Source organism: Pristis pectinata, chromosome 35 (assembly GCF_009764475.1).
Source record: "Pristis pectinata isolate sPriPec2 chromosome 35, sPriPec2.1.pri, whole genome shotgun sequence".
NCBI classification, from domain to species: domain Eukaryota; kingdom Metazoa; phylum Chordata; class Chondrichthyes; order Rhinopristiformes; family Pristidae; genus Pristis; species Pristis pectinata.
In genome coordinates this window covers 5939539-5965926 of record NC_067439.1, presented here as the reverse complement: position 1 = coordinate 5965926, position 26388 = coordinate 5939539, and the positions used below count along the sequence as shown (strand labels likewise).

Here is a 26388-nt window from a genome sequence, read left to right as displayed (position 1 = left end):
TATCAAGGTACAGTGAAAAGCTTTTGTTTTTCATGCCCTCCAGACAGATTGTGCCGTACATAAGTACAGTGCATTGATGTAGTACAGGTAAAAACAATAACTTTACTCTGTACTGTTATTGTTTATACCTGTACTACCTCAAAGCGCTCTGTACTAACTCAATGTAACTGCACTGTGTAATGAATTGACCTGTACGATTGGTATGCAGGACAAGTTTTTCACTGTACCTCGGTACAAGTGACAAGGATAAACCAATACCAATACCAATACAGCAAGGTAGTAAACAGAATGCAGACCTGCAACATCCAACCCTCTAAATGTTTATTGTTTCTACTACTGTCACCCAGTAGCTGCAGTGGATACCATCCACAGAATGCACGAAAGTTACTCGCCCTGTCTACTCCGATATCACCTCCCAAACTCGCCATCTCTACCACCGAGTTGCACTCTGTGGCGTTTGCTGTAACTGGACGCTGGAGTAAATACAGATGTCGCTGGAAGCATTTGGCCGAGTAGGATAACTGTTAGACAGCACAATCACACACCATCCTGATTTGCGCGTATAGCACCAAGCTTTGAAACAAGTGTGAGTACAGCTTCTTAATTCCTGTTACTCATTTGTAACATGGTTTATTTTCAGGAATCCAGGTCAGGTTTGCCCAGCTGATCAGGAGCTCCTGTATGGCACCGAGGTAATGGATGAATCAATCTTTGGTCTTTTCCCTCCTCTGTGTGGCCTCTGCCCAGTGTTGACTCTAAGTTGGCACCAGCAGTGCCCATGTTCCGCTCCCTTCATTCTCCTGCCCTCCGCACCTACCCACACCCACTCTTTGTACCCAAATGCAGACTTAAACCCTTCCAAGGTCTTTGTTCTCCGTCATTTTGAGGTCCTGGAGGACTGCTGTGTAGCTAATGTTGTTCCGTTGTTCAAGAAGAGAAATAGGGATAATCCTGGAGACTGTAGATTGGTGAATCTCACATCTGTGGTAGGGAAGCTCTTATGGATGAGGGTTATGAGCACATGGAAAACCATGTCATAGTTAGGGACAGTCACTTGGTGATCCCTGAATTTAATCCCTCCAGCATTGGCAGATGTGCCTTCAGCTGAATGGGGCCCAATCTCTAGAATTCTCCTTCCCGATCTCCTCCATCTCTTCCTCCTCCCCAAGACATTCCTACACAATCTATCTCTTTGCCCAAGCTTTTAATCATGGGACATAGGAGCAGGAGTTGCCAATGTAATCGTTAAGGCTGCTTTACCATTCAATGAGAATGGCCCCATTCATCCAATTTATTTTCCAAAGTTACTATTGAAGCTGCTTTAACCATCGCCTCAGGCAGTGTGTTTCAGACCAGCACCATACACAACCTTATTGCTTCTACCACCGGTGCCCAGTAGCTACTGTGTGTCCCATCTACAGAATGCACCATAGTTACTCACCCAGACTACTCCAATAGCACCTCCCAAACCCACCACCTCTACCACCAAGGGCAGCAAGGACAGGGGAACACTACCTCCCACAGGTTCCCCTTCCAAGTTGTATTCCATCCTGATTTGGAAAAATATCACTGGCCCTTCATCCTTGCTAGATCTAAATCCTGGAACTCCCTCCCTGACAGCATCGTGTGAGCATACTTCACCACACAGACTGCAGTGGTTCAAGAAGGTGGCTCACTAACACCTTCTCAAGTGCAATTAGTTATGGACAGTAAAGGTTGGGCCTTGTCCAGATTCTGAAAAATGATTCTAAACATTTATCATCATCTCTCTGTGACTGGCACTGAGAGGGGTTTCTTCTCTGCATTCTTCTTCACCAAGCCCAGACATGTGAAGTGGGAGGAGTTTTCCCTTGTTACCGAAGCCTCTGGTGATGACGTGACTCAGCTCAGCTGTAACGCCAAGCAGACTTGCTTTCAGACAATCCAGTTGTTAAGACAATCTCATTGTCTTTCTCCAGGTGTTCAATGACAATTGTTGCAGGAAGGAAATATTGGGGCTGATGGTCTATTGCAGGAACCATAAAACTGGCTGCAAGGAGCAGATACCACTGGGTGCGTTGGAGGTGAGTAATGGCTTACATTTACAAAACTGGACTTAAAGGGTTAAAGTTACTGGTGAACCAACATGGACTGGACTAGAATGAGCCCACATTCATTGGAGTTTAGAAGAAAAGAAGTAGATTTTGTGGAAAGATATAACATTTTTCGCAGGCTTGACAGGGTGCAGTAAATATCTTTTAACATGGCATGAACATAGAACAGTACAGCACAGGAACAGGCCCTTTGGCCCACAATGTCTGTGCTGACCATGATGCCAAATTAAACTAAATCCATCTATTTGCACATGGTCTCTGCCTCTCCATTCTCTGCATGTTCATGTGCCTGTCTAACAGCCTCTTAAATGTCACTATCACCTCTGCTCCCACTATCACCCCTGTCAGCACCACCACTCTCTGCGGAACAAACGTGCCCCGCACATCTCCTTTAAACTTTCCCCCTCTCACCTTAAATGCACAATATTTCCACCCTGGGAGAAAGACTCTGACTTTTCATTTCTGGTTGCCTCATTATAGGAAGGATGTGGAAGCTTTAGAAAGGGTGCAGAGGAGATTTACCAGGATGTTGCCTGGATTGGAGAGCATGTCTTACGAGGATAGGTTGAGCGAGCTAGGGCTTTTCTCTTTGGAGCGACGGAGGATGAGAGGTGACTTGATAGAGGTTTCATGTGTCCCTCCATTCTCTTGTTTTTAGCACCCCCTCCCTGGGAAAAAGACGATGCGCTTTCACCCTGTCTACGTCCCTCATGATCTTACACACCTCTATCAGGTCACCCCTCAATCTCCTACGTTCCAGGGAATAAAGTCCTAGTCTATGAATGTGAATTGGGCCTTGGCATGAACAGTGATTTTACTGAATGAGCAAGCTCAATTGGCCATGTGACCTACTCCTGACCCGTGATGTATTCATACATAACGGGGTTTTAAGTGATTGAATGCACCAAAAATCTCTCGTGTCTCAACGGATCAAGTTTACGTGCCCAGGGTTAGTGTCTTCCTCTGGAGGGCTGCTAAATCTCAGAGAATATATGAGGTTGGCCCACTGCCATTGGTCTTCGAGCTGCTGCCTTCCAGGGACCCAGGTTCGATCCTGACCCTTGATTCTATTTGTGTGGAGATTGCATGTTATCCCTGTGACCACATCCCAAAGACGTGTGGGTTGATGGATTCCTCGCCATTGTAAATTGCCCTACTTAGAAAGAGTTGTGGGGAGAATAAAATTGTAGGATTAATGAATAAAATTAGTGTAAATGGGTACTCAAATGGACGGTGTGGATTTAGGGGGCCTGTTTCCATGCTGTGTGATTCAATGAGAAGATGTCAGAATGTTAGGTCTAAAATGTAAGGTTAACAGAGTTTTAGAAGATGCTTTTCAGAAAGGATGTTTATTTGAAGGGTACAAGAGATATGTTCCTGGTGACAAGATTGGGGAAGGGGCTTTGGGTTGTGAACTACTGATCGATGAAGCCCGTGAGCTCGATGGACTCATGGACTATTCTTTCCAAGGGATTTGTCAGCACATGCTTCTTATTTACACAAACCACACAACACAATCCTGGCACAAGGGGACATAATATTAAGGTGATTGGAGGAAGGTATAAGGGGGATGTCAGAGGTAAGTTTTTTACACAGAGAGTGGTGGGTGTGTGGAACGCAGTGCCAGCAGAGGTTGTGGGGGCAGATACATTATGGGCATTTAAGAGACTCTTAGATAGACACATGAATGATAGAGAAATGGGTGGCTATGTGGGAGGGAAGGGTTAGATAGATCTTAGAGCAGGATAAAATGTCGGCACAACATTGTGGGCTGAAGGGCCTGTACTGTGCTGTAATATTCTATGTCCTATGTAAGTCCAACCTTTACTGGCCTTCCCTCACTGCCCCCTGAACTAAGAGGCCTATTCTGTTCTGTTCTACTCAGGGTCCCTGGTCATTTGTTATTATTTGCCAGGGGTTCTCTGCTAAATTAAGATTGATCTAAGTTTCTCACTTTCCCTTACCAGTCAGGGTTCCACTAATGCATTTTCTCTCAATTTTCTAGCCTCAAATGCATGATGTCGCTCTCTACATATCACACACACACACATACACACACTACAAAACTTTTACATTCTTCCAATTTGTCTCTTTTTCTTCTTTTTCTTGCCTACACTATCCTCCTGCACTGTAGCTCTCGCACAGTTAGTGAAGAGTAAAATATATTGAAGAAAAACTATGCAGAGTTAAATTTTTATTGTTCTTCACTGATGTGACCCAGGGATGAGAACTAAGATTAATCACTGTGCCTATCAAATAGTACCTGATGTTTGTCATTCTCCTGAAGGCTTATGAATTAATTAAGATTGTACTTTAACGAATAATCTACATTGAGTTTGGTCAATGTTTTGGCTTGGAATTGATTTAGTCAACTTTGTATTTATGTTAGTGTCTTGGATTTGGAATTTACTTTGGTTGGGTTGGGGTCAGTGTGGTGGGTGGGGTTGGGGTCAGTGTGGTGGGTGGGGTTGAGGGTCTGTGCGGTGGGTGGGGTTGGGATCTGTGCGGTGGGAGGGGTTGGGGTCATTTGGGTCAGGTTGGGGTCAGTTGGTGGATAGGGTTGGGGGTCAGTGGGGTTGAGGGTCTGTGGTGGGTGGGGTTGGGGTCTGTGTGGTGGGAGGGGTTGGGGTCAGAGTGGTGGGTGGGGTTGGGTTCAGTGTGGAGGGGTTTGGTGGGGTCAGTGTGGAGGGGTTTGGTGGATTCACTGTATTGTGATTGGGGTCAGTGTGGTGGGTGGGGTTGGGGTCAGTGTGGTGGGAGGGATTGGGGTCAGAGTGGTGGGTGGGGTTGGGTTCAGTGTGGAGGGGTTTGGTGGGGTCAGTGTGGAGGGGTTTGGTGGATTCACTGTATTGTGATTGGGGTCAGTGTGGTGGGTGGGGTTGGGGTCAGTGTGGTGGGAGGGGTTGGGGTCAGAGTGGTGGGTGGGGTTGGGTTCAGTGTGGAGGGGTTTGGTGGGGTCAGTGTGGAGGGGTTTGGTGGATTCACTGTATTGTGATTGGGGTCAGTGTGGTGGGTGGGGTTGGGGTCAGTGTGGTGGGTGGGGTTGGGGTCCATATGGTGGGAGGGGTTGTGTTGGCGTCCATTTCCTGGACCGGCCTTGGTTTCCCTGATGCTGGTTGTGTTGGGATGGACTGGTTGGGATTGAATGACCTCTGGTTATTAGACACTCACCATGTTTTATGCCTTCATTTCCTCCCCAGGGCCATTTGAAGACTTGTTCCTTCCAGAGAGTGCCGTGCTCACGGCCAGGTTGTTCTGAGCTGGTTCTGCAGCAAGATCTGAGGGAACATCTGATGTTCAAATGTAAACAGCGGGAAGTGAAGTGTGAACACTGCCAAAAGGAAACAACTGTGGCTGAGTTGAAGGTAAAAAGCTAAAGCACAATTCCGAGGTCCTGATCCCGGACACAATAACACTCCCTGATGTAAATCAACATGGCCTTTTTATCGTCCACCTTGTCTGTGTGGATTTAAGGTGATAACAAGGCATCATCTCCATCTTCTTACGGCAAGTAAAATAAATATAAGGTGAGGCTATTCGGCCCTGTGAGCCTATCCTATCACTCATGGCTAATCTGTATCTTTCCTCTTGTTTTCCCTTGGTTCTGCCTCATTTAACAAAGCTCCCTCAGTCCTGGTTAGATTGAGGAACTTTAGCTCTGAGATTGTAGCATTTGACCTAGAAAATGGTCTATAAATTGGATCTATTTTCCACTTTGATGTCCACTCCACAGATGCTGCCTGACCTGCTAAGCAGTTTGGCAAAGTTGTTTTTATTTTAAATGCTCCAGCAAAGAGCAGTGATGGTGTTGACCGAGGTATTTCACTGGGTGGAATTGTCAGGAAACTGGCCGCAACACTTCTGTGGGCAGAGAAGCTACAAAAGCTTGAAAGCATCAGACTCACAGACAGCTTCTATCCTGCTGCTGTCAGTCTCTTAAATGGGCTAATCATGACAGTTTTGCAACACGATGACCACTTTGATCACTTTGCACTAAAATCGACTTTTTTGTTCTAATTGTGTTCTTTCTTGTAAAACGTGTATAACTTATGTTTAATTTATGTTTTTCTTGTGAATGCTGCTTATCTGATGCTATGTGCCTGTGATGCTGCTGCAAGTAAATTTTTCATTGCACCTGCGCATATGTGTACTTGCGCATATGACAACAGACTTTGACTTTGACCTCATACACTAAAAGATAGTCTCTTGATCTCCCAACCTACCTCGTCGTGGCCCTTTCACTTTATTTGTCTACCCACACTGCACTTTCTCGGTGACTGTAACACTATGTTCTATATTCGATTTTCGTTTACTACTTCAATGTAGTTATCTGTTGGGATAGCACACAAGCAAGTTTTTCACTGTATTTCAGTACATGTGACAATAACAAACCAATACTTGTAATCTGTTCATAAACCGCTATCTCCATCCATATATTTAATTCCCTTGTAAAAAGTGAGAAACAGATGTTTGCAAGTGTTAATGGGAGGGATTAATAATCAAACCTTCATACACGCTAACACTGGGTTTGTGGTAAATAGTGACACCATCAGCACTAGAGTCATGTAAATTCTCATTGTGCCTTGCAGGTCAACTAACCAATTAGTGAGGTTCATTGTGTGTGAGCTGTGTGGGTCAACTCCCCACAAATTAACACTTGCTTTCGTGAAATCAGGTGTGGTATCACACTTGCCAGTGGGTTGTGGGTTCAAGACCTTTCTCCGAGTGTCAGGCTGACACCCCATCTGAGGAAGAACCACACTGTCGAAGGTGTTGTCTTTCAAACGTTAAAGGAATGAACTTCTCCTCATGGAGAGTTTGGAATCTTAGGAATTCAGAATCAGAATCAGGTTTATTATCACTGACATATGCCGTGAAATTTGTTGTTTTGTGGCAGCAGTACAGTGCAAGACATAAAGACATAAAATTTATTATTAATTACAAAAATAAATAAATAGTGCAAAAGAGAAATAACAAGACAGTGTTCATGGGTTAATGGACCATTCAGAAATCTGATGTCGGAGGGGAAGAAGCTGTTCCTGAATCATTGTGTGTGGGACTTCAGGCTCCTGTACCTCCTCCCCAATGGCAGTAACATGAAGCAGGCATGTTCTAGGTGGTGAAGGTCCTTAATGATGGATGCCGCCTTCTTGAGGCACCACCTCTTGAAGATGTCCTCGATGGCGGGAAGGGTTGTGCCCGTGATGGAGCTGGCTGAGTCTACAACCCTCTGCAGCCTCTTGCAATCCTGCACATTGAAGCCTCCATACCAGGCAGTGGTGCAACCAGTCAGAATGCTCTCCGCCGCACATCTGTAGAAATTTGCAATAGTCTTTGGTGACATACCAAATCTCCTCAAACTCCTAATGAAACAGAGCCGCTGGCGTGCCTTCTTCGTGATTGCATCAACATGCTAGGCCCAGGATAGATCCTCCTGCGATGTTCTCTACCCAAGAGTGGGGTCATTGAATATACTCAAGGCCCAAGAGTTTTAGTCCATAGGAGAATCGAGGGTTATGAGGGGTAGGCAAGAAAATGGAGCGGATCAGCCTTGATGAAAACAGAAAAAGCTGGAAACACTCATCAGGTCAGGCAGCATCTTCAATGGCACAGTGATGCGTCTAGTGGAGGTGCTGCCTCATAACTTCAACGACCCCGGTTCGATCCCGGCCTCCGGCGCTGTCTGTGTGGAGTTTGCACGTTCTCCCTGTGACCACGTGGGTTCCCTCCGGGTGCTCCGGTTTCCTCCCACATCCCAAAGATGTGCGGGTTGGTAAGTTAATTGGACACTGCAAATTGCCCCTCGTGTACTCATGAGGGGTCAAAACTGGGGGAGCTGACGGGAATGTGGGGAGAATAAAATCGTTCAGGGTAGGATTAGTGTAAGTGGATGATTGATGGCTGGCACAGATTTGATGGGCCGAAGGGCCTGTTTCTGTGATGTATGTTTTTAAGAAAAACAGTGTTATTGTTTCTGGCATTTTCTGTTTTTATTTCAGATTTCCTGCACTTTTTTTTATCAGACCGCCTCTGATCTTATTGCTTGAGAGGCCAAGTGGCTGACTCCTGCCCCTATCTCTCATGCCTTTTATTGGAGGGCAATTGATAACTGGAGCTGTGTTCCCTGCAGAAACCTCCCACTACCTTTCTATCTCCGAATGATTAGTCTTTCGTACTTGGAATTAAAGTGAAAACACTTTCACATCTGCCTTCTGTTTCAGACACATGAAACCAGTGAATGTCCATCGTCTCTGATCAGTTGTCCGAAATACTGCGGGGCACAGATTCATCGAACTGAGGTACGTCTGAGGAGTTGGGGTGGGGTGTGGTTCGAAATTTGGTCTCACCCAGAGGAGGTGGGTTAAAGTTAGTGTCTTCTTTGGGGGAAGGAAAACAAGCTGTTTGAACGTCACAGGTAGGTTGAGCAGAGGAAGTTCACTTTCTCAGGATGGCTAATGTGACATGTGAACCAAGATACTCTTGGTCGAAACCGGAGATGAGATTATTTTCATTAATAATAACTCCTACGCATTGTTTCAAAAAAGCAATCCTGTTTTGGATGGAATGTAGAACATAGAACAGCACAGCACAGGAATAGGCCCTTCGGCCCACAATGTGGTGCCAAACTAATTTCGCTAATGACACCTAATTACACTAAACCCTCTGCCTGCACATGATCCATAATCCCTCTATTCTCTGTATATTCATGTGCCTATCTAAGAGCCCCTTAAACCTCTTTATTTGTATCTGCCTCCACCACCACACCTGGCAGCACATTCCAGGCACCTGCCACTCTCTGTGTAAAAAAACTTACCCTGCACATCTTCTTTGAACTTTCCCCCTCTCACTTTAAATCATGTCCTCTTGTATTGGACATTTCAAAAAAGATACCGGCTGTCTACTCTACACCACTCATCATCTTATAAACTTCTATCAGGTCTCCCCTCAGCTTCCGCTGCTCCAGAGAAAACAACCCTGGATGTGAAGAACTTAGTTATTTTTCTCATTTCCTTACGCCATAGGTTCAGCCCACTGAGTCCATGCTGACTCACAGAGCAACCCCGTCAATCCCATTCCCACCAATGCATTCTCTTTCAAATGCTCTTTGACTTCACCAATTCTCCTACCTCTCACCAGGGGCAATTCACAGCAGTCAGTTAACCTACCAACCCACACGTCTTTGGGATTTAGATTTGGATTTAGATTTAATTTACAGCGTGGTAACAGGCCCTTCCGGCCCAACGAGTCCACGTCGCCCATTTTAAACCCAAATTAACCTACCCGTACGTCTTTGCAATGTGGGAGGAAACTGGAGCACCCGGAGGAAACCCACGCAGACATGGGAGAACGTACAAACTCCTTATAGACGGCGACGGGAATCAAAACCTGATCGCTGGCTCTGTAATAGCGTCGTGCTAACCGCTACGCTACCGTGTGGGCGGAAACCGGAGCACCCGGAGGAAACCCATACGGTCACAGGGAGAACGTGCAAACTCCGCAGAGAGAGAGCGCCAGACGTCAGGATCGCACCTGGGTCGCTGGCACTGTGAGACAGTGGCTCTACTAACTGTGCCACTGTGGATTATAGGATGTGGATGTTCCGGATAAAGTCAATCCCTTGAGAAAGTGGTGGTGAGTGGTCAGTGTTGAACCATCATATTAATTCCCATTAAAACCACTCTGACCATGGTACAAAGGTGTGGGCTGTTTTCCATTATTGACTTGTCATAAGATTAGGAGGAACTCATTCAGGCTCTCGGGGTTGTCAGTGAGATCAAGGATGACCTGTATCTTAAATCATTTACCCACCTTGGATCCACATAAGGACATGGGACGTAGTAGCAGGTGTTTGCCTCCTCATGCCTTTAATAAGCTGAACGTCTGCCTGAGTACCATATCCTGTACTGTCCCCATGTCCCTTGATTCCCCTAATATCCAAAAATCTATCAGTCTCTACCCATGACCAAGAGCTGTCAACCTCCACTTGGAAATAGAACATAGAACAGGCCCTTCAGCCCACAATGTTGTGCCGACATAGCTAATCCCTCCCACCTACAGAATGCCCATATCTCTCTATTTTCCTCTCATTCATGTGCCCATCCAAGCCCCTCTTAAAAGCCCCCAGTGAATTTGCCTCCACCATCCTATCAGGCAACACATTCCAGGCATCCACCACTCTCTCAGTAAAAAACCTACCCCTCACATCTGTTCTGAACCTACCCTCTTTCACCTTAAATACATGCCTTAAATCTTTAATTTATTCCCCTCTCGCTCCATTCCAAATAGCTGGGGGACAAAACTCCAGAGCTCCATTATCCCTCGTTATCACTTGAACAAACTTCTACAGACGTACTGTTGAAAGTATCCTGACTGGTTGCATCATGATTTGGTATGGCAACTTGAAGCTGCAGAGAGTAGTGGACTCAGCCCAATACATCACGGGCACATCCCTCCCCACCATCGGTAGTATCTACAGGAGGCGCTGCCTCAAGGAGGCAACATCCATCATCAAAGATCCCCACCATCCGGGCCATGCCATCTTCTCGCAGCTACCATCAGGCAGAAGGTACAGAAGCCTGAAGTCCCACACCACCAGGTACAGGAACAGCTACTTCCCTTCAACCATTCGGTTCTTGAACCAACCGGCACAACCCTGATCACTACAGTATAGCAACACTATGACCACTTTGATCACTTTGCACCAAAATGAGCTTTTTTTGTTCTAATTGTGGGTAATTGTGTTCTATCTTATAAAAATTGTGTACAGTTTATGCTTAATTTATGTTTTTTTTTGTGAATGCTGCTTATCTGATGCTGTGTGCCTGTGATGCTGCTGCAAGTAAGATTTTCATTGCACCTGTGCACACATGTACTTGTGCATGTGACAATAAACTTCACCTTGATGTTAGCTGACACCTGAGATTAATCTCTCTCTGGGCCATCTGGGAAATTCAGAGGGATCTGCTGTATTAATCACAAAAAGTTAGCAGGCAGGTCCAACAAGTAGCTAAGAAGGCAAATGGCATGTTGGCTTTTATTGGGAAGGAGTTGGGAGTTTAAGAACAGGGAGGTTTTGTTGCAATTGTGCAGCATGTTGGTGAGGCCTTACCTGGAATACTGTGTACAACCTTGGTCCCTTTACCCAATAAAAAGATGTAGTAACATTGGAGGCTGTACCAAAGAGATTCTCCAGGATAATTCCAGGGAGGAGAGGGTTGTTCTACCAAGAGAGACTAAATAGTTGGGTCTGTATCCCTTGGAGTTTAGAAGAATGAGGGATGACCTTATTCAGACATATAAGATCCTAAAGAGGCTTGACAGGGTTGTTGTTGGGATGTTTTCAGCAGTGGGAGGGTCATGAACAAGGGGACATAACCACAAGACAAGGAGCTGGTTATTTAAAACTGAGGTGCCTGGAAATTCCTTCTCTCAGAGAGTGGTGAACCTCTGGAATTCCCTGTCCCCAGTGTGGTGGAAGCTGGATCACTTAAAGTGGAGGTGGATAAACATTTGATAGATCGGGGAATAGAGGGGTGTGGAGGAATGGCACAGAAGAGGTCAGCATGGATCAGCCATGATCGTATTAAATGGCAGAGCAGGCTTGAGGGGCTGAGTGGCCTCCTCTTGCTCCTACTTTCTTGTGTCCTTTCTGGAGCTCCCATGCACACTTTCCTTTGATCTTTGGCTCTCCTTCTTACGTTTACTTCAGTTGACCTGTTGTTACCCTTTGCATTTCTTTAATTCGTTTAGTGTGAGTGAACGTGGTTGGCAATGCCAGCATTTACAGTTCTTCTCTCATAGTTGACCAGTATAGAGTCAACCGCACTGGTGGGTCTGGTGTCACATGTAGACCAGACTGGATAAGGACAACTGAACTTTGAATTCTCCCACTTTAAGTAATCCCCACCCCCTTCCCCATAACACCACCCCCCCCCCCCCCACCACGCTTCTTCTCTTCTTCCCTTTCCTAGCCTCCTTTTTACTACCTTTTTCCATCTCTCTCCTTACCTTTGACCCATCCCCTGGTGAGGGGCAGGTCGTGCCTCACGAGCCTGATTGAATTCTTTGAGGATGTGACAAAGCACATTGATGAAGGTAGAGCAGTGGATGCAGTGTACGTGGATTTTAGTAAGGCATTTGATAAGGTTCCTCATTGGAAGGCTCATTCAGAAAGTCAGGAGACATAGGATCCAGGGAAGCTCGACTGTTTGGGTTCAGAATTGGCTCGCCCATAGAAGACAGAGGGTGGTGGTAGATGGAGAGTATTCTGCCTGGAGGTCGGTGACCAGTGGTGTTCCGCAGGGATCTGTTCTGGGATACCTGCCATCTCCCCGTTGCCAGTCACTTTAACTCCCCCTCCCACACCATCACTGATATGACAGTCCTCGGCCTCCTCTACTGCCAAGAGAATTCCAAGCACAAACTGGAGGAACAGCACCTCATTTTCCATCTTGGAACCTTGCAGCCTAACAGCATGAACATTGAATTCTCCCACTTTAGGTAATCCCCACCCCCCTTCCCCACAACACCCGCCCCCCCCCCCCCAACCACGCTTCTTCTCTTCTTCCCTTTCCCAGCCTCTAATTTTTCCTTTCTCTCCTTACCTTTGACCCATCCCCCGGTGGATCTGCTCTCCCCTCCTCCCCTGCACCTGCCTATCACCATCTCTTACCTGCATCTACCTATCACCACCCTGTGCCCACCCCACCTCCCCTCTTTTGTCCACCTATCACGGCTCTGCTTTGCTCTCCTATATATTGGGCTTCCCCTTTTCCTATCTTCAGTCTTGAAGAAGGGTCCTGACCCAAAACATTGACCGTCTGCTTTTCTCCACGGATGCTGCCTGGCTTGCTGAGTTCCTCCAGCATCATTGTGTTTTTCAGCAGATTTCCTTCTCTGAAGGACAGATAGATTTTATGATAGTACTTTAGTGTATTGGTCACTGTGACTCAGAGTGGCTTTGATGCCAGATTTAGTTAATGAATTAAAATTCCTCAGATGCTGTGGCGGGATTTGAACCTCTTGTGTCTGGATCAATGGTCCGGTATCAATGGCCCAATATAGTTGACAAAACACTGGTTCGGCTTCTGTTGAAGTGTTGTACGTGGTTCTAGTCACAACACCAAAGGAAGGATGTGGTTGTGCTGGAGAGAGTGCGGAGGAGATTCACCAAGACGTTGCCTGGATTGGAAGACTTTCATCGGGGGAGAGATTGGACAGGCTGGGCTTGTTTTCCCTGGAGTGAAGGATGCCGAGGGGTGACCTGATTGAGGTACATAAGATTATGAGAGGGTATTTTTAATGCCACGGTAGAGGGCATAGTTTAAGGTGAGAGAAAGTAGTTTTAAAGGAGATCTGAGGGGTAAGTTTTTTTACACAGAGAGTGGTTGATATCTGGAACGTGCAGCCAAAGGACGTGGAGTCAGATACAATTAAGAGGCACTTAGACAGGAACTTAAAGAGGCAAGGCCTGGCAGGATATGGACCTAATGCAGGCAAATGGGATTGGTGGAGATGGGTAAAAAGGTCAGGATGGATGAGATGGGCCGAATATGACCTTCTGTCTCCATGGATCTACTCTGACTGATGGTCCCGTAAGTTAATCACCACACTGCCATACCCAACACATTGGTGCATTCAAAAGGCCAATGAGCATAACTGAGAGGTGTGTGAGAGGTGGGTTGTTGGAGGATTCCCTGCAGCATCGAACAACCTGCGGGAGGATTGGTCCCACTTCCTGCATCCAGGCAGAACTCACGATTTTCATTGCCGTCGTCACTAACTTTCACTCTGCTTGTGTGGAGTCCTCTGGCAGATTGTTTGTTGCTCCAGGTTCCAGTGTCTGCAGCCTCCTGCATCTCTGAGGTTCCCCGCAAACTGGTAACTGTTTGCAAACCTCCATTCCATCCTTATATTTCTGGCGTGAAGTGAGAAACAGATGTTTGCAAGTGTTAGTACCGGTGAGAGGGATTAATAATCAAACCTTTATACAAACTAACACTTGGTTTGTGGCATGTGGTGATATTCTTGTCACTGTCCCTACCATTGTTATATCATTTCTTTTTGTATCTTTCAAGCTAACCAACCAATTGCTTAGGTTCATTGTGAATGAGCAATGTTACTTGACTCCCACAAATTTCATGATGTCAGGGATGGGTCGGTTGTTATCGCACTTGTCGGTCAGTTATGGCTTCACGACTGAGGGGGTGGTGGAGGCAGATACTTTCACAACACTTGAGAAGTATCAGGACCAGCACTTGAATCACCAAGGCATAGAAGACCAGAGACCAAGAGGTGGGAAGTGGGATTAATATGGATACCTGATGGTGGATGTGGTGGGCTTGCTTCTATCTTGTTTGATTCTATGACCCCTCCCCCTCCAGAGTCTTACGCTGACACTGAGGGTGTGCCACAATGTCGACATTTCTGTCCTTCAGACATTGAACTGAGGCCCTGTCTGTTCTCTTCGGATCTTTAATGTCTCATAGAAGAGCAGGGAAATAACATTGACTGATATCTATCCCTCAACCCCATCAAGGTGATTGGACAACCTTCCAAAGCACACTACTCTTTGTGGGACCTTGTTGCACACAAGTTATCATAACTCCCACGTTACAGCACTTTAAAAGTATTTAGCTGGACAAAAGCATGTTGGGGCATCTTAAGATGGTAAAATGTGCTGAAGAAATGTGAGATCTTTATTTCAAGGGCTGTTGCAAGTGGAGGCAATGAGAGGGTCCCTTTTAAGACGGGTCCTAACTCGAACCTGTTGTTCAGAACCAAGTAAAAACTGCACATTTGTGGAAACTCTTACAGCTTTTTTCTCATTTCTCACTTTCGAATTCAACTTGGTACATTTTACACATTCTAGTTATTGACATTTCTACAGGGATTTCCCCTCGTTGAGATCTTTATACCATCTGAATAAAAGCATACTCGTCAGTGCCCAAGAGACAAACTTGTTTTAAGAACACATGCACAAGGAGCAGGTGTAGACCACTCGGCCCCTCGATCCTGCCCCACCATTCAGTCAGGTTGTTGTTCCTCTGATCTTGGCCTGTTTTCCTGCCTCTTCCCTATAACCCTTGATACCCCTGTGGACCAAAAATCTGCCTATCTCGGCCTATATAAATGCAATGATTCAGTCTCAAGATCTCTTAGGTACAGAATTCCTAAGAACAACCCTCAAAGAAGAAATTCCTCCTCATTTCCATCTTATTCCATCAATTCCTCCTCATTCTAAAGCGAGTTCTGGTTCCCCATAAGGGAAAACATTCTCTCAGTATCCAATCTGCCAACCCCCTCAGAATCTGTTCAGTAAGATCTTTACACAGAGATATTTTACACAGAGAGCGGTATGTGCCTGGAATGGGCTGCCAGGAGTAGTGGTGGAGACAGATACGATAGTGGCATTGAAGAGGCTGTTAGGTAGACCCATGAATACGCAGGGACTGGAGAGATATGGATCATGTGCAGGCAGAAGAGATTTCACTTAATTCAGCATTGTGTTCGGTTCAGACATTGTGGACCGAAGGGCCTGTTCCTGTGCTGTACTGTTGTGTGTTCTATTTCCTCTCATTATTCTAGACTCCCACGAGCATAGGCTCAAACCTTCCTCATAAGGCAACCTCTCCTTCCTAGGAATCAACCCAACGAACCTTCTCTGCACTGCCTCCAATGTGAGTATATCCCTCCTCAAATAAGGAGACCAAAACTGTACACAGTACTCCTGGTGCAGTCTCACCAACATTCTGTAAAATTGGAGTAAGATTTCTCTACTAATATCTTTGCAATAAGGACCAACGTTACATTTACTTTCCTCATTACTTGCTGCACCTATATGCTAATTTTTTTGTGTCTGAGGACTCTCCAATCCCTCTTACTCAATATTCCGAAGACCCTTTCCATTTAGTTAGTGTTCCGCTTTCCCTGTCAAAGTGGACCACCTCACATTATAACCCATCTGCCTAATTCTTGCCCAATCACTTATCCTATCCATATCCCTTTACTGGCTTTTTACATCCTCCTCACAACTTACATGAATGATAGAGAAATGGAGGGCTATGTGGGAGGGAAGAGTTAGATAGATCTTAGAGCAGGATAAAATGTCGACACAACATTGTGGGCTGATAGGCCTGTACTGTGCTGTAGTGTGGTTACAGGGAGAACGTGCAAACTCCACACAGACAGTACTGGGTGTCAGGTTCGGACTCAGATCCCTGGAATTATGAGGCAGCGGCTCTACTGGTTCTGCCACCATCCTTTCACAGTCTTGTCTAATAATTTGGAAGCAAATGTCAGACGTTTTCAATCGTTGCCCCTACCTGCAACCCTCTGAGTGAACAAGTGGCTCCCACCATCTTTCTTAATTGACCTAACCCTAACTTTAAGATTAAGTCTCCTTCAAGTGATCGTCACTGAGAGTTCAAAGAAGGTGAACTAATTATTTTCTTTTCATTTACAGCTCAAAGACCACATATCCGAGTGTCCTAAGGCTGAGAGGTGTTGTAATTTTAGTAGCTATGGATGCACTTTCAAGGTGAGTGTGGGTTCTGGAGTCCCGGCAGTGAGTGGCACTTTGGACTGATGTTGTCTGGATGTGTCGGGGTGCTGAGCAATTCCAAAATTACCAATGGGGTAGGCAGGGAGAAAGGTTTTCCTCTCTTGGTAATTGGTAATTGGTCTAGAACTGTCACATGTACCGAGGCACAGCGAAAAACTTAATTGACGTGCCATCCAGACAGATCACTCCAAACATAAGTACATTGAGGTAGTACAAAGGGAAAAGCAATAACAGAATGCAGAATATAGTGTTCCTGTTACAGGGAATGTGCAGTGCATGTAGATAAATAAAGTGCAAGGGCCATGATGAGGTAGATTGTGAGGTCAAGAGTTTATCTTTAACCTGCAAGAGGTCCTTTCAAGAGTCTTATAACAGCAGGATAGAAGCTGTCCTTGAGCTTGGTGGTACGTGCTTTCAGGTTTTTGTATCCTCTGCCAGATGGGAGGGAGGAGAAGAGAGAATGTTCGGGAATCCAAACCTCGAGGGACAATAATACAAGATGTCCAAAGTCCAGCTGTCCAAACACAGGACACTTCTGGAAGTTTGGTTGGTTCTTTGACTTCACCACTCCTTCTGCAGTCAGTTGTTAGTCTCACTCCAGGGCTCAGAGTCAACCCGATCTGGTCCAAAGCTCCCTGCCAGTACTTGGAAGACGATAACAGGAAGAGTAATATGTCCGAAAACAAAATAGCAGGAATCAAGTTTGATAAAAGAAAGCTTGTCCAAAATCCAGGAAAATGCAAAATCCAGCAAGGTCTCAATCCCAAAGAAGTTGGGTTTTGCACATCAGACGTTGGAACTGAGGAAGAATCTCTTGACTCAGATACCGAGGGATAAGGGACTTTGGTTGTCTGAATAGAACAGAAAAATCTCATGTTGTTCTTCTTGAGGTAGATGTAGTTGAGAGGGGATCTGATACAGGTTATTAAGAACACACAATAGAAACAGGAGGAGGACATTCTGTCCCTCTAGTTTACTCGACTATCAATAAGGGTGTGGCTGATCTCATCTTGGTCTCAGCTCCACTTCCTCTCTTTCCCACATAAACTCTGACTCCTCTCTAATCTGAAAGCCTGTCCAACCTGAATCTACCTGGAAAATTAGTTTATTATTGTCACATGTATTGAGGTACAGCAAAAAGTTTTGTTTTGCATGCCATCCATACAGATCATTTCATCACCAGTACATCAATGTACCACCATACAAGGGAAAAGCAATAACAGAGTGCAGAATATGGTGTTACAGTTACAGAGAAAGTGCGGTGCAGACAGACAATAAGGTGCAAGGCCATGACGAGGTAGATTGTGAGGTCATGAGTCCATCTTATCATACAAGAGGTCTTATACCAGCGGGATAGACGCTGTCTTTGAGCCTGGTGGTACGTGCTTTCAGGCTTTTGTATCTTCTGCCCCATGGGAGGGGGGAGAAGAGGGAATGTCCAGGTGTCCTTGTACAACTCAACCTAAATTCCCTACAGTGCTACAAAAGCAAAGTTTCCAAGGAAACAACACCATCTCACCAATGCTTAAATCAAATCCACGGTCCAAGGGTTGGGGTGGGAGAAGTCTTTGATTATGTTGGCTGCTTTACCAAGGCTTATCTTATGCTCATGGCATTTATACCCTGGGTATGTATGCCCATGACAACATTAAACTTGAACTTGACTTGATTCGGTCTGTGCTGCTGTTTATACAGAGTTTCCAGAGGTCAAACAGGTTGGGAGCCCTGACCTGCAAAGACACTGAGGTGTTCCAGTTGGGGAGGATGAGGTTATGATGTGGGCACGTTCCCACAAACTGTGGGCACCAGGGAACAGCGAAGTGGGCAGGGGCAATACATCTCCAAAGATTTGGGACAATATCGACGGAAGGAGATGTCCAAACTTTGAATCTGTTGCAAATATTCACCCAAAACACGTAAACGGAATCCCATTTAAGACTGCCATTTCTTCAGGAGGTTTTGGATTGGGAATTCTTGGCTCAAAGGCCTGTGGATGCTCAGTTGTTGACTCATAGAGGCCCTTCAGCCCACCATATCCATGCTGGCCATCAAACACCCACCTATACTAATTCCATTTATAGTTAGTCCGTAACCTTCTATTCAAGTGCTTATCGAAATAATTGTCAGATGCTGTGAGAGTCTCTGTCTCCATCACCCCCTCAGGCAGTGTGGTCCAGATTGCAACCACCCTCTGGGTCAATAACTTCCTCCTCAGACCTCCCCTCCATTGCCTGTCCCATAATCCAAACCTCTAGCCTTAGACATCTCTGCTGTGGGGAAAAGTTCCTTGCTATCTTTTTCTGGACCTGAATTATTCGCTGTTTGTCTCTCTCCACAGATGCTGCCTGACCTGCTGAGCATTTCCAACAGTTTCTGTCTTGATTTCAGATTTCCAGCATCTACAGTTTTTTTAAATTTTCTTGCTATCAACCCTATTTATGACCCTCATAATATAGTCTACCTCCATCAGAGATAGCTCTGCAGACACCGTGGGAACTATGAGACATGAGGATCAGTTGACAGAGGGAATGCACTGCAGTGTTGTCCAGGATATTTACCCTCTGGCCAGAGAGGGGCTTTTGTGAACGTTCCTGCTTCTATTTCAAATGATATGCTCTTGCTACAAGTACCAAAGCCAAGTCTCACATAACCCACATGATAGGATTAGCATCGACTGATGTTTGCCATCATGTCGTGGGCTGAAGAGCCTTTATCCATCCTTCATGACTCTATGGTTCCATGAGTCAGTGACTGAGAATCCACAGGCCTTTGAGCCAAGAACTCCCTATCCATAACCTTCTGACAAAATGTCAGTCTTAAATGGGATTCTGTTTGTGCGCTTTGGTGAATATTTGTAACAGATTTGGACATCTCTTTCCATCAATATTCTCCGAACTTTTTGACAATCTGTTGACCTTATCCATCCTACCCTTCCCTGGTGACGACAGTTGGTGTGAACATGTCCACAACGTAACCTGATCTCTCCATTTGGAGCAAGGCACTTTGACCTCTTGACACTTTGTAAACATTACGGAATCACACAGAATACAGAAGCCAGCTTAACAACAGGGAAACCTGCCAGTCCCCAACATTAAAATGTGTTTTTTACTTCCACAGGGAACCAATCCTCGATTAAAAGAGCATGAGGCACAGTCCACCCATCAACATTTGTTGCTGGTGCTGTTAAAAAACAAGGCACTGGAGGAGAAGGTAAAGGATCCGGACTGAGGGATGTGCAGTGAGGTATCTCTGGTTTAGCACTGGTGTGAGCCTTCCTACTTATAAATTAAGGGATTTTCAGGTCACCGTAGCTGGTAAACTTCCTGGCAGCTGCTAAACTGCCAACTGTGAGTTGGAAAATATCTGGAATTTTCATTGGAACTTTACGTTGTACAAGTACCTTGCATGTAACCTTATTACCTTGGAAAAGGAAGAATAAGAGAGAGTTGGAGGGAGAGTGGATGAAAGGGGAAGGGACACTGAGGGCTAGAGGGAGGAGAGGAAAGCAGAGTAAGGGTCCAGAGAGAGTTCTATCCATGGACATTATTGATGAGGTTTCCCTGTACTAAAACAAACTTCCGAGGTCCTGGAGATAGTTTGAGGAATAAAGTTTAACAGCTGAGGTGCAAACCAGTTGTAGGACAAGAAGTGTATCTGGAAAATTCCCGTAACGCTGTTTTCATGGAGGAGAGGGACAAGGGGCGAGTACGTTGTATTTCCGCCGTGGTGGCCAGAGGATGGTGTGAAGTGAACAGTCCAAGGGTTGAAAGGATAGAGGTTGTATTGTCCGTATCAGTGGAATTACCGGTTCCCACCAACCCTTCAACATTCCCAGGTTCCTCCATCTCAGCCCCATTCCCAGGTCCCTCCATCTCTGCCCCATTCCTAGATCCCACCAATCCTTCAACACTCCTGGATTCCACCGATCCTTCACCATTCCCAAATCCCATCATCACAGCCCCATTCCCAGATCCCACCGACGCTTCAACATTCCCAGGTTCCACCAACCTTTCACAGATCTTACTGATCCTTCTCCATTCCCAGGTCTCACCAACCCTCCTCCATTCCTAGATCCCATCATCCCAGCCCCATTCCCAGATCCCACCAGCTTCTCCTCCCCAAAATCAATAATTGCCAGATTTCTGAATTTTATACAATGCAGCAAGGTGAAGGACTTGCCTACCACCTGAACTCACCTCTCCCCTGCCTGCGTGTGCCTCTCCCCCTCCCCCCCACCTTTTTATTCTGGCTTCTGCCCTCTTCCCAGTCCTGATGAAGGGTCTCAGCCCAAAACGTTGACTGTTTATTCCCCTCCATGGATGCTGCCTGACCTGCTGAGTTCCTCCAGCACTTTTTGTGTATTGCTCCAGATTCCAGCATCTGCAGAATCTCTTGTGTCTCTATAATAAGAAGGGAAACGAGAATGTAAAACTCAACAATGGTTCACAATTTGCATCTCTACTAGAAGGCAACCTAAATTTGATTGATTTAATTTGAAATAGGTCAAAATCAAAACCTCAGTATGGTTCATGAAAATGTAAAAAAATAACTGCAGACGCTGGAAATCTGAAATATAAATAGAAAATGCTGGAAACACTCAGCAGGTCAGGCAGCATCTGTAGGAAGAGAAAGGTACAGATAACGTTTCAGTTCAACAGTTTGACCTGAAACATTTTCTCTATAACTCTTTCCACAGATGCTGCCTGACCCACTGTGAATATCCAGCATTTCCTGCTTTTATTTTAACTCTGATTTGATCAATTTGGTTAGAACCAATGTCTTTCCATACTGAACCATATCCGGGTGTTAATATTCCATCCTCCAAAGCTTTTCCAATTAGGAAAATCGTCACTCTGGGCAGGTGGCTATGGGTCACTGCATCTGTTCCAAGGTGTGATTTAACTTTGTGAAAATGTCTGAGAATCCTCCAAAGATTGGAATTCTTAAACAATTGCATTGTTTTATCTCCCAGGTCTCGGAGCTTGAGAGTGAGATAGCAAAAAAGCAAACGGTCTTACAAAGGTTGTCAAGTAAAATTCAGAAAATGGAGAAGGAAATATCTTCAAGAAGCCAATCGGTCAACAAAAGTGACGTCGACATGAACTCATTACAGGTCAGTTCTGTAAAAATTGGGTTCAATTCGACCAATCAAAGGTCAATTCTAAGAAGCATATTTAACCAACCAGAGGTTAACTCTACGTAGTAAAGTTAGCTCATTGGAAGCACAATGTCACATGGAAATCCTGACCAATTGTGAGTCAGCTTTACTGAACAACCTTTGCAAATTCAACCAAGCACAGGTCAGCCACTGATTGCAAATTGAACTAATCACAGGTCGGTGCTCCGGAGCAAACCAAACCAATTGTGGGAAGGGGCTGCTCTGCTAATTCAGCCAATCGTAAGAAGGGTCTTTGGAGCAAGGTCAACCAATCACTGTTCAACCTGCATGGCAAACTCAACCAATCATAGGTCAGATGGTCATTGTGAACCAACCAGTCAGAAGTCATTTACACCAAACCAATTGAAACTATTGTAGGATCAGACCATGTAGTTCAGTTGGACACACAAGAGATTCTGTAGATGCTGGAATCTGAAGAAACATACAAAGTGCTGGAGGAACTCAGCAGGTCAGGCAGCCTCTGTGGAGGGGAACGGACAGCCGATGTTTCGGGCTGACCACTTCACCTGGACTCTAGATGAGTCCAAATGAAGGGTCTTGACCTGAAACATCAGCTGTCCGTTTCCCTCCACAGATGCTGCCTAACCCGCTGATTTCCTCCGACACGTTGTGTGTTGAATGTCGATCAGATGGTGTCTGCAAACTCAACAAAAATGGTACATGTTCTGAGCTCAACCAATCACAGGCCAGTTTTCCACACTGCCAATTTGGCCAAATTAGCAAACGTAACCAATCAGAAGCACTATCTTTGTCTGGTCACCACCACGGCAATTAAAAAAAGGGCAAAATCTATTGTTCTCTTGCAGAAGATATTGGCCGCAAATGCTGAGAAACTGCGTAAAGTTGAGAGTGACCTGCTGGAGAGGCACAATTTGGATGACATTTTAAAGCAGGACATCCTGTGGATTAAATATAAGACAGAAAACTTGAGCAGCAGAGTTTCAAATATCGAAAACAGCCAAATCTCACCCTGCCTGTACAGAGGCAGCAGTATGCCAGGTGAGTGCAATGCTATTTAAGGAGCAAACGAAGAAATGCTTTGATTTGTAGGCAATTTCAGTTATCTTGACTGAAACTGTATTTCTTACCCGGTCCAGTTTATTGAGGGTTCACATTTTGTGCTGGATTTTGTGCGTTGCCATTGATTGCAGTGTTTCAAGGCTGGCCCCTTGCCAGAAATCTTTTGTTAACCCTGGCCATTCCGGGGCCCAGTTCTAAAGCGTCTCTCCCAAGCATTCCCCATAGGGATGTAGGATGTCAATGCTCCTGTAAATTAAAGAGTTCAGAATGGATGTGGGAAGATGCTGCTTGGTATGTTAATTGGCTGCCAGAGATCACCCCTAGTGTATGTGGGTGGCAGGAATCAGAGTGGAGCGATGGGTGTGTGGGAGAGAATGACATACAGGAATATTGAGGGGAATAGGTTATAGGGAAATCAATGGGATTGATCGGAAAGCCAGCACAGACTCAGTTGGCCTCCTATGTTGTGAGACTAACAATGTTGAGTTACCAGGCAGTGTGGTGAGGGATTGGCCTAGTTTAGACTCAGGGTTCACAAGGGATGAGGGTAAACAGTGGATGGAGACCTTTCCACAAGTGAGGGCAGGTGGTAACCCTCTTTGGATGATGATTCTTATCATACCTACACAGGCAAACCTGACTCCCATAACGAGTGCAACCATCGGTTAAACCCTAATTTTATTCTCTTTTTCTCTCTTGGTTTATTATTGTCACATGTACTGAGATACAGTGAAAAACCTTGTTTTGCATGCCATCCAGACAGATCATTCCAAAACATCAGTACATCGATGTAGTACAAAGGGAAAAGCAATACAAAATACAGAATATAATGTTACAGTTACAGAGAAAATGCAGTGCAGATATGCAGATAAGGTGCAAGGGCCATGACGGGGTAGATTGTGAGATCAAAAGTTCATCTTTATCATATGAGAAGTCTGTTCAAGAGTCTTATAACAGCGGGATAGAAGCTGTCCTTGAGCCTGGTAGTACGTGTTCTCAGGCTCTTGTACCTTCTACCCTATGGAAGGGTGGGTGGGGGAGAGAATGACCAGAATGGGAGGGGTCTTTGATTATGTTGGCTGCTTTCCTGAGGCAGCAGGACGTGTAGACACAATCTATGGAAGGGAGGCTGGTTTTCGTGATAGACTGGACTGTGTCCATGACTCTGCAATTCTTTGTGGTTTTGCTATAACCTTTATATTCATTAAATCCTATAACCTATCTGCTAACTCCATCACTTCCTTGCGAACTATGAAAAAGTACAGCTACATTGATATAGTATCTCTCCATGACAACCTAAAATTCTTCACAGCCAGTGTTATAATTCAGCCAGGGATACAGGATCATGAGGCAGCATCAGTTCTGATCCTACCTAAATTATGATTGAACCCGTATCTTCTTTTCTCCATGTCCCTTAACACATTCAGCTTACAATCAAACTATCAGTTTCAGAGCTGGAATTGTCCCAACGTCCAGGTAGAGGTGTCCAAAGTGTACTACAGTGTCCCATAAGCAACAGAGCCTGTCATCTGCTTTCGAGGTGTTAATTGGTTTGCAATTAATGCTGGCTGACCCGCTGAGTTCCTCCAGCATTTTGTGTGTTGCACTTGCAGGGCAGCTGGTGGAAGCAGACTTAGTGGCAATTTTCAAAGAGGGATCTTGGTTGAATTCTTGGAAAAGGGTATTGTTGGATGAGCATTGGGACAGAATAGGGAAATGGGACGTACTAGACAGATCACAGAACCAAGGGGCCAAATGGACGATAAGGTTCTATCAATCAGCTGCCTGTCTTTCAATTCTCTTCAATTGGTTTATTATTGTCACATGTACCGAGACAAAGTGAAAAGCTTTTGTGTGCCCTCCAGACAGATCATTCCATACATAAGTACACCGAGGTGGTACAAAAGGAAATCAGAATGCAGAATATAGTGTTACAGTTAGAGAACGTGCAGTGCATGGGCCATGACGAGGTAGATTGGGAGATCAGGAGTTCTTTATTGTGCAAGAGATCCATTCAAGAGTCTTATCACAGTGGGATGTCTGACTCTGAGAACAGCTCCCCATCCCACTCTCAAAACAGTGCCTTGGGGGTAGTTTAAACAATCTGGAACTTGATGCAGGTCAAAGGCTTTGGTTCAATGTGTTGTCTGAAAGGTGGCTCGTCTGACAGCACAGTACTCCCTCAGTGCGTTGCCCTGAATTTTCCCTCTGTTCTGGAGTGGGGTGTGAACCCACAACCCTCTGACGTGAGATGAGAGAGCTGGCCAACTGCAAAGGGGTGGAGAAGGTGAGGAGGTTGGCTGAGTGACGGTACAAGCTTGGGTTGTAGTGATATAGCCCCGACTCGAGGGACTGAATGGCCTCCCCTGTGCTACAGTGGTTGTGATGATCTCGGTTTCTCCTGCAGCGTCGATTGAGCATCAAGTGGCACAGCATGACGAAATGCTGGGCGTCCACGAGGTCCGGCTGGCGGACATCGACCTGCGGTTCCAGATGTTGGAGACGGCGAGCTACAACGGGAGGCTGATCTGGAAAATCCAGGACTACGAACGGCGGAAGCGGGAAGCCATCTCCGGGAAGACCCTGTCACTCTACAGCCAGCCCTTCTACACCAGCTCCTTCGGGTACAAGATGTGCGCCCGGGTGTACCTCAACGGGGACGGAATGGGTAAGGGCACGCACCTGTCGGTCTTCTTCGTGGTGATGCGCGGCGAGTACGACTCGCTGCTGCCTTGGCCCTTCAGGCAGAAGGTGACCCTCACCTTGCTCGACCAAGGACTGAACAAGGGCCACGTGTCGGACACTTTCAAGCCGGACCCCAACAGCAGCAGCTTCGGAAGACCCCAGGGGGAGATGAACGTGGCTTCCGGTTGCCCCCTGTTTGTCGCCCAGACGGTACTGGAAAACAAAAACCACCAATACATCAAGGACGACACCATTTTCATCAAGATTACAGTGGATGTATCGGACCCCCTAGAACCCTGAAGCCTGTTGATTGGTCCACCGGAATTGTGCAATAGTCCCATGATCAAGAGCTGATTGCCTTGAGAGCATTCAGGACTGTGTCTGACACTGTTCAACTGAGTTGAAGATCTGGGGCCAGACAGTAAATTATAAAACTATGTTAACTTCTTATAACTGCTTATATTATATAGTATTATTAGTCTCTGATATGCTGTTGTATTATTATTCAGTGACTATTTACTCCTCTCCCATCTTAAGAGGGAAATATGTCTTTGTTTCAGATGTGTTTTTATGGAAAGAATAATTAAATCTTAAATTGTTATCACAAGAGTGTAGGATGTAGTTCATTCTCTCCGCTATGGGTAGGGCAAGGTCCAAGTGTGTCTGGAACAGCAGGGATGAAGGTCGATGTGAATGAGTGGAGGCTAGAGGCAATGAATGGACTCCCCAGCAGCCTGAAGCTTTGACTTGGCCTTCTTGACGATAAGAACATAAGAAATAGAAGCAGAAGGAGACCATTCAGCCCCTCATGCTGCTCTGTTATCACCACTGATTTTTTTTTTGCACAG

The 26388-nt window shown here is 45.6% G+C and overlaps 1 protein-coding gene across 2 annotated transcripts in view; it reads left to right on the top strand.

Moving 5' to 3' along the window:
- LOC127586389 (TNF receptor-associated factor 3-like) overlaps window positions 1-26090 on the top strand; it is a 47514-nt gene extending 21424 nt beyond the window's left edge. The window contains exons 3-11 of one of the 2 annotated variants that reach the window (XM_052044313.1): window positions 641-692; window positions 1959-2063; window positions 5294-5458; window positions 8315-8392; window positions 16558-16632; window positions 19774-19866; window positions 21629-21769; window positions 22642-22834; window positions 25263-26090. In XM_052044313.1, coding sequence (XP_051900273.1) covers window positions 641-692; window positions 1959-2063; window positions 5294-5458; window positions 8315-8392; window positions 16558-16632; window positions 19774-19866; window positions 21629-21769; window positions 22642-22834; window positions 25263-25840 — 1480 coding nt within the window. In that variant the 3' untranslated portion in view covers window positions 25841-26090. Of the gene's footprint in view, window positions 1-514; window positions 587-640; window positions 693-1958; window positions 2064-5293; window positions 5459-8314; window positions 8393-16557; window positions 16633-19773; window positions 19867-21628; window positions 21770-22641; window positions 22835-25262 lie in introns of those variants that run through there. The other variant, XM_052044314.1, reaches the window with a different exon arrangement.
- The last annotated feature ends 298 nt before the right edge of the window (window positions 26091-26388 follow it).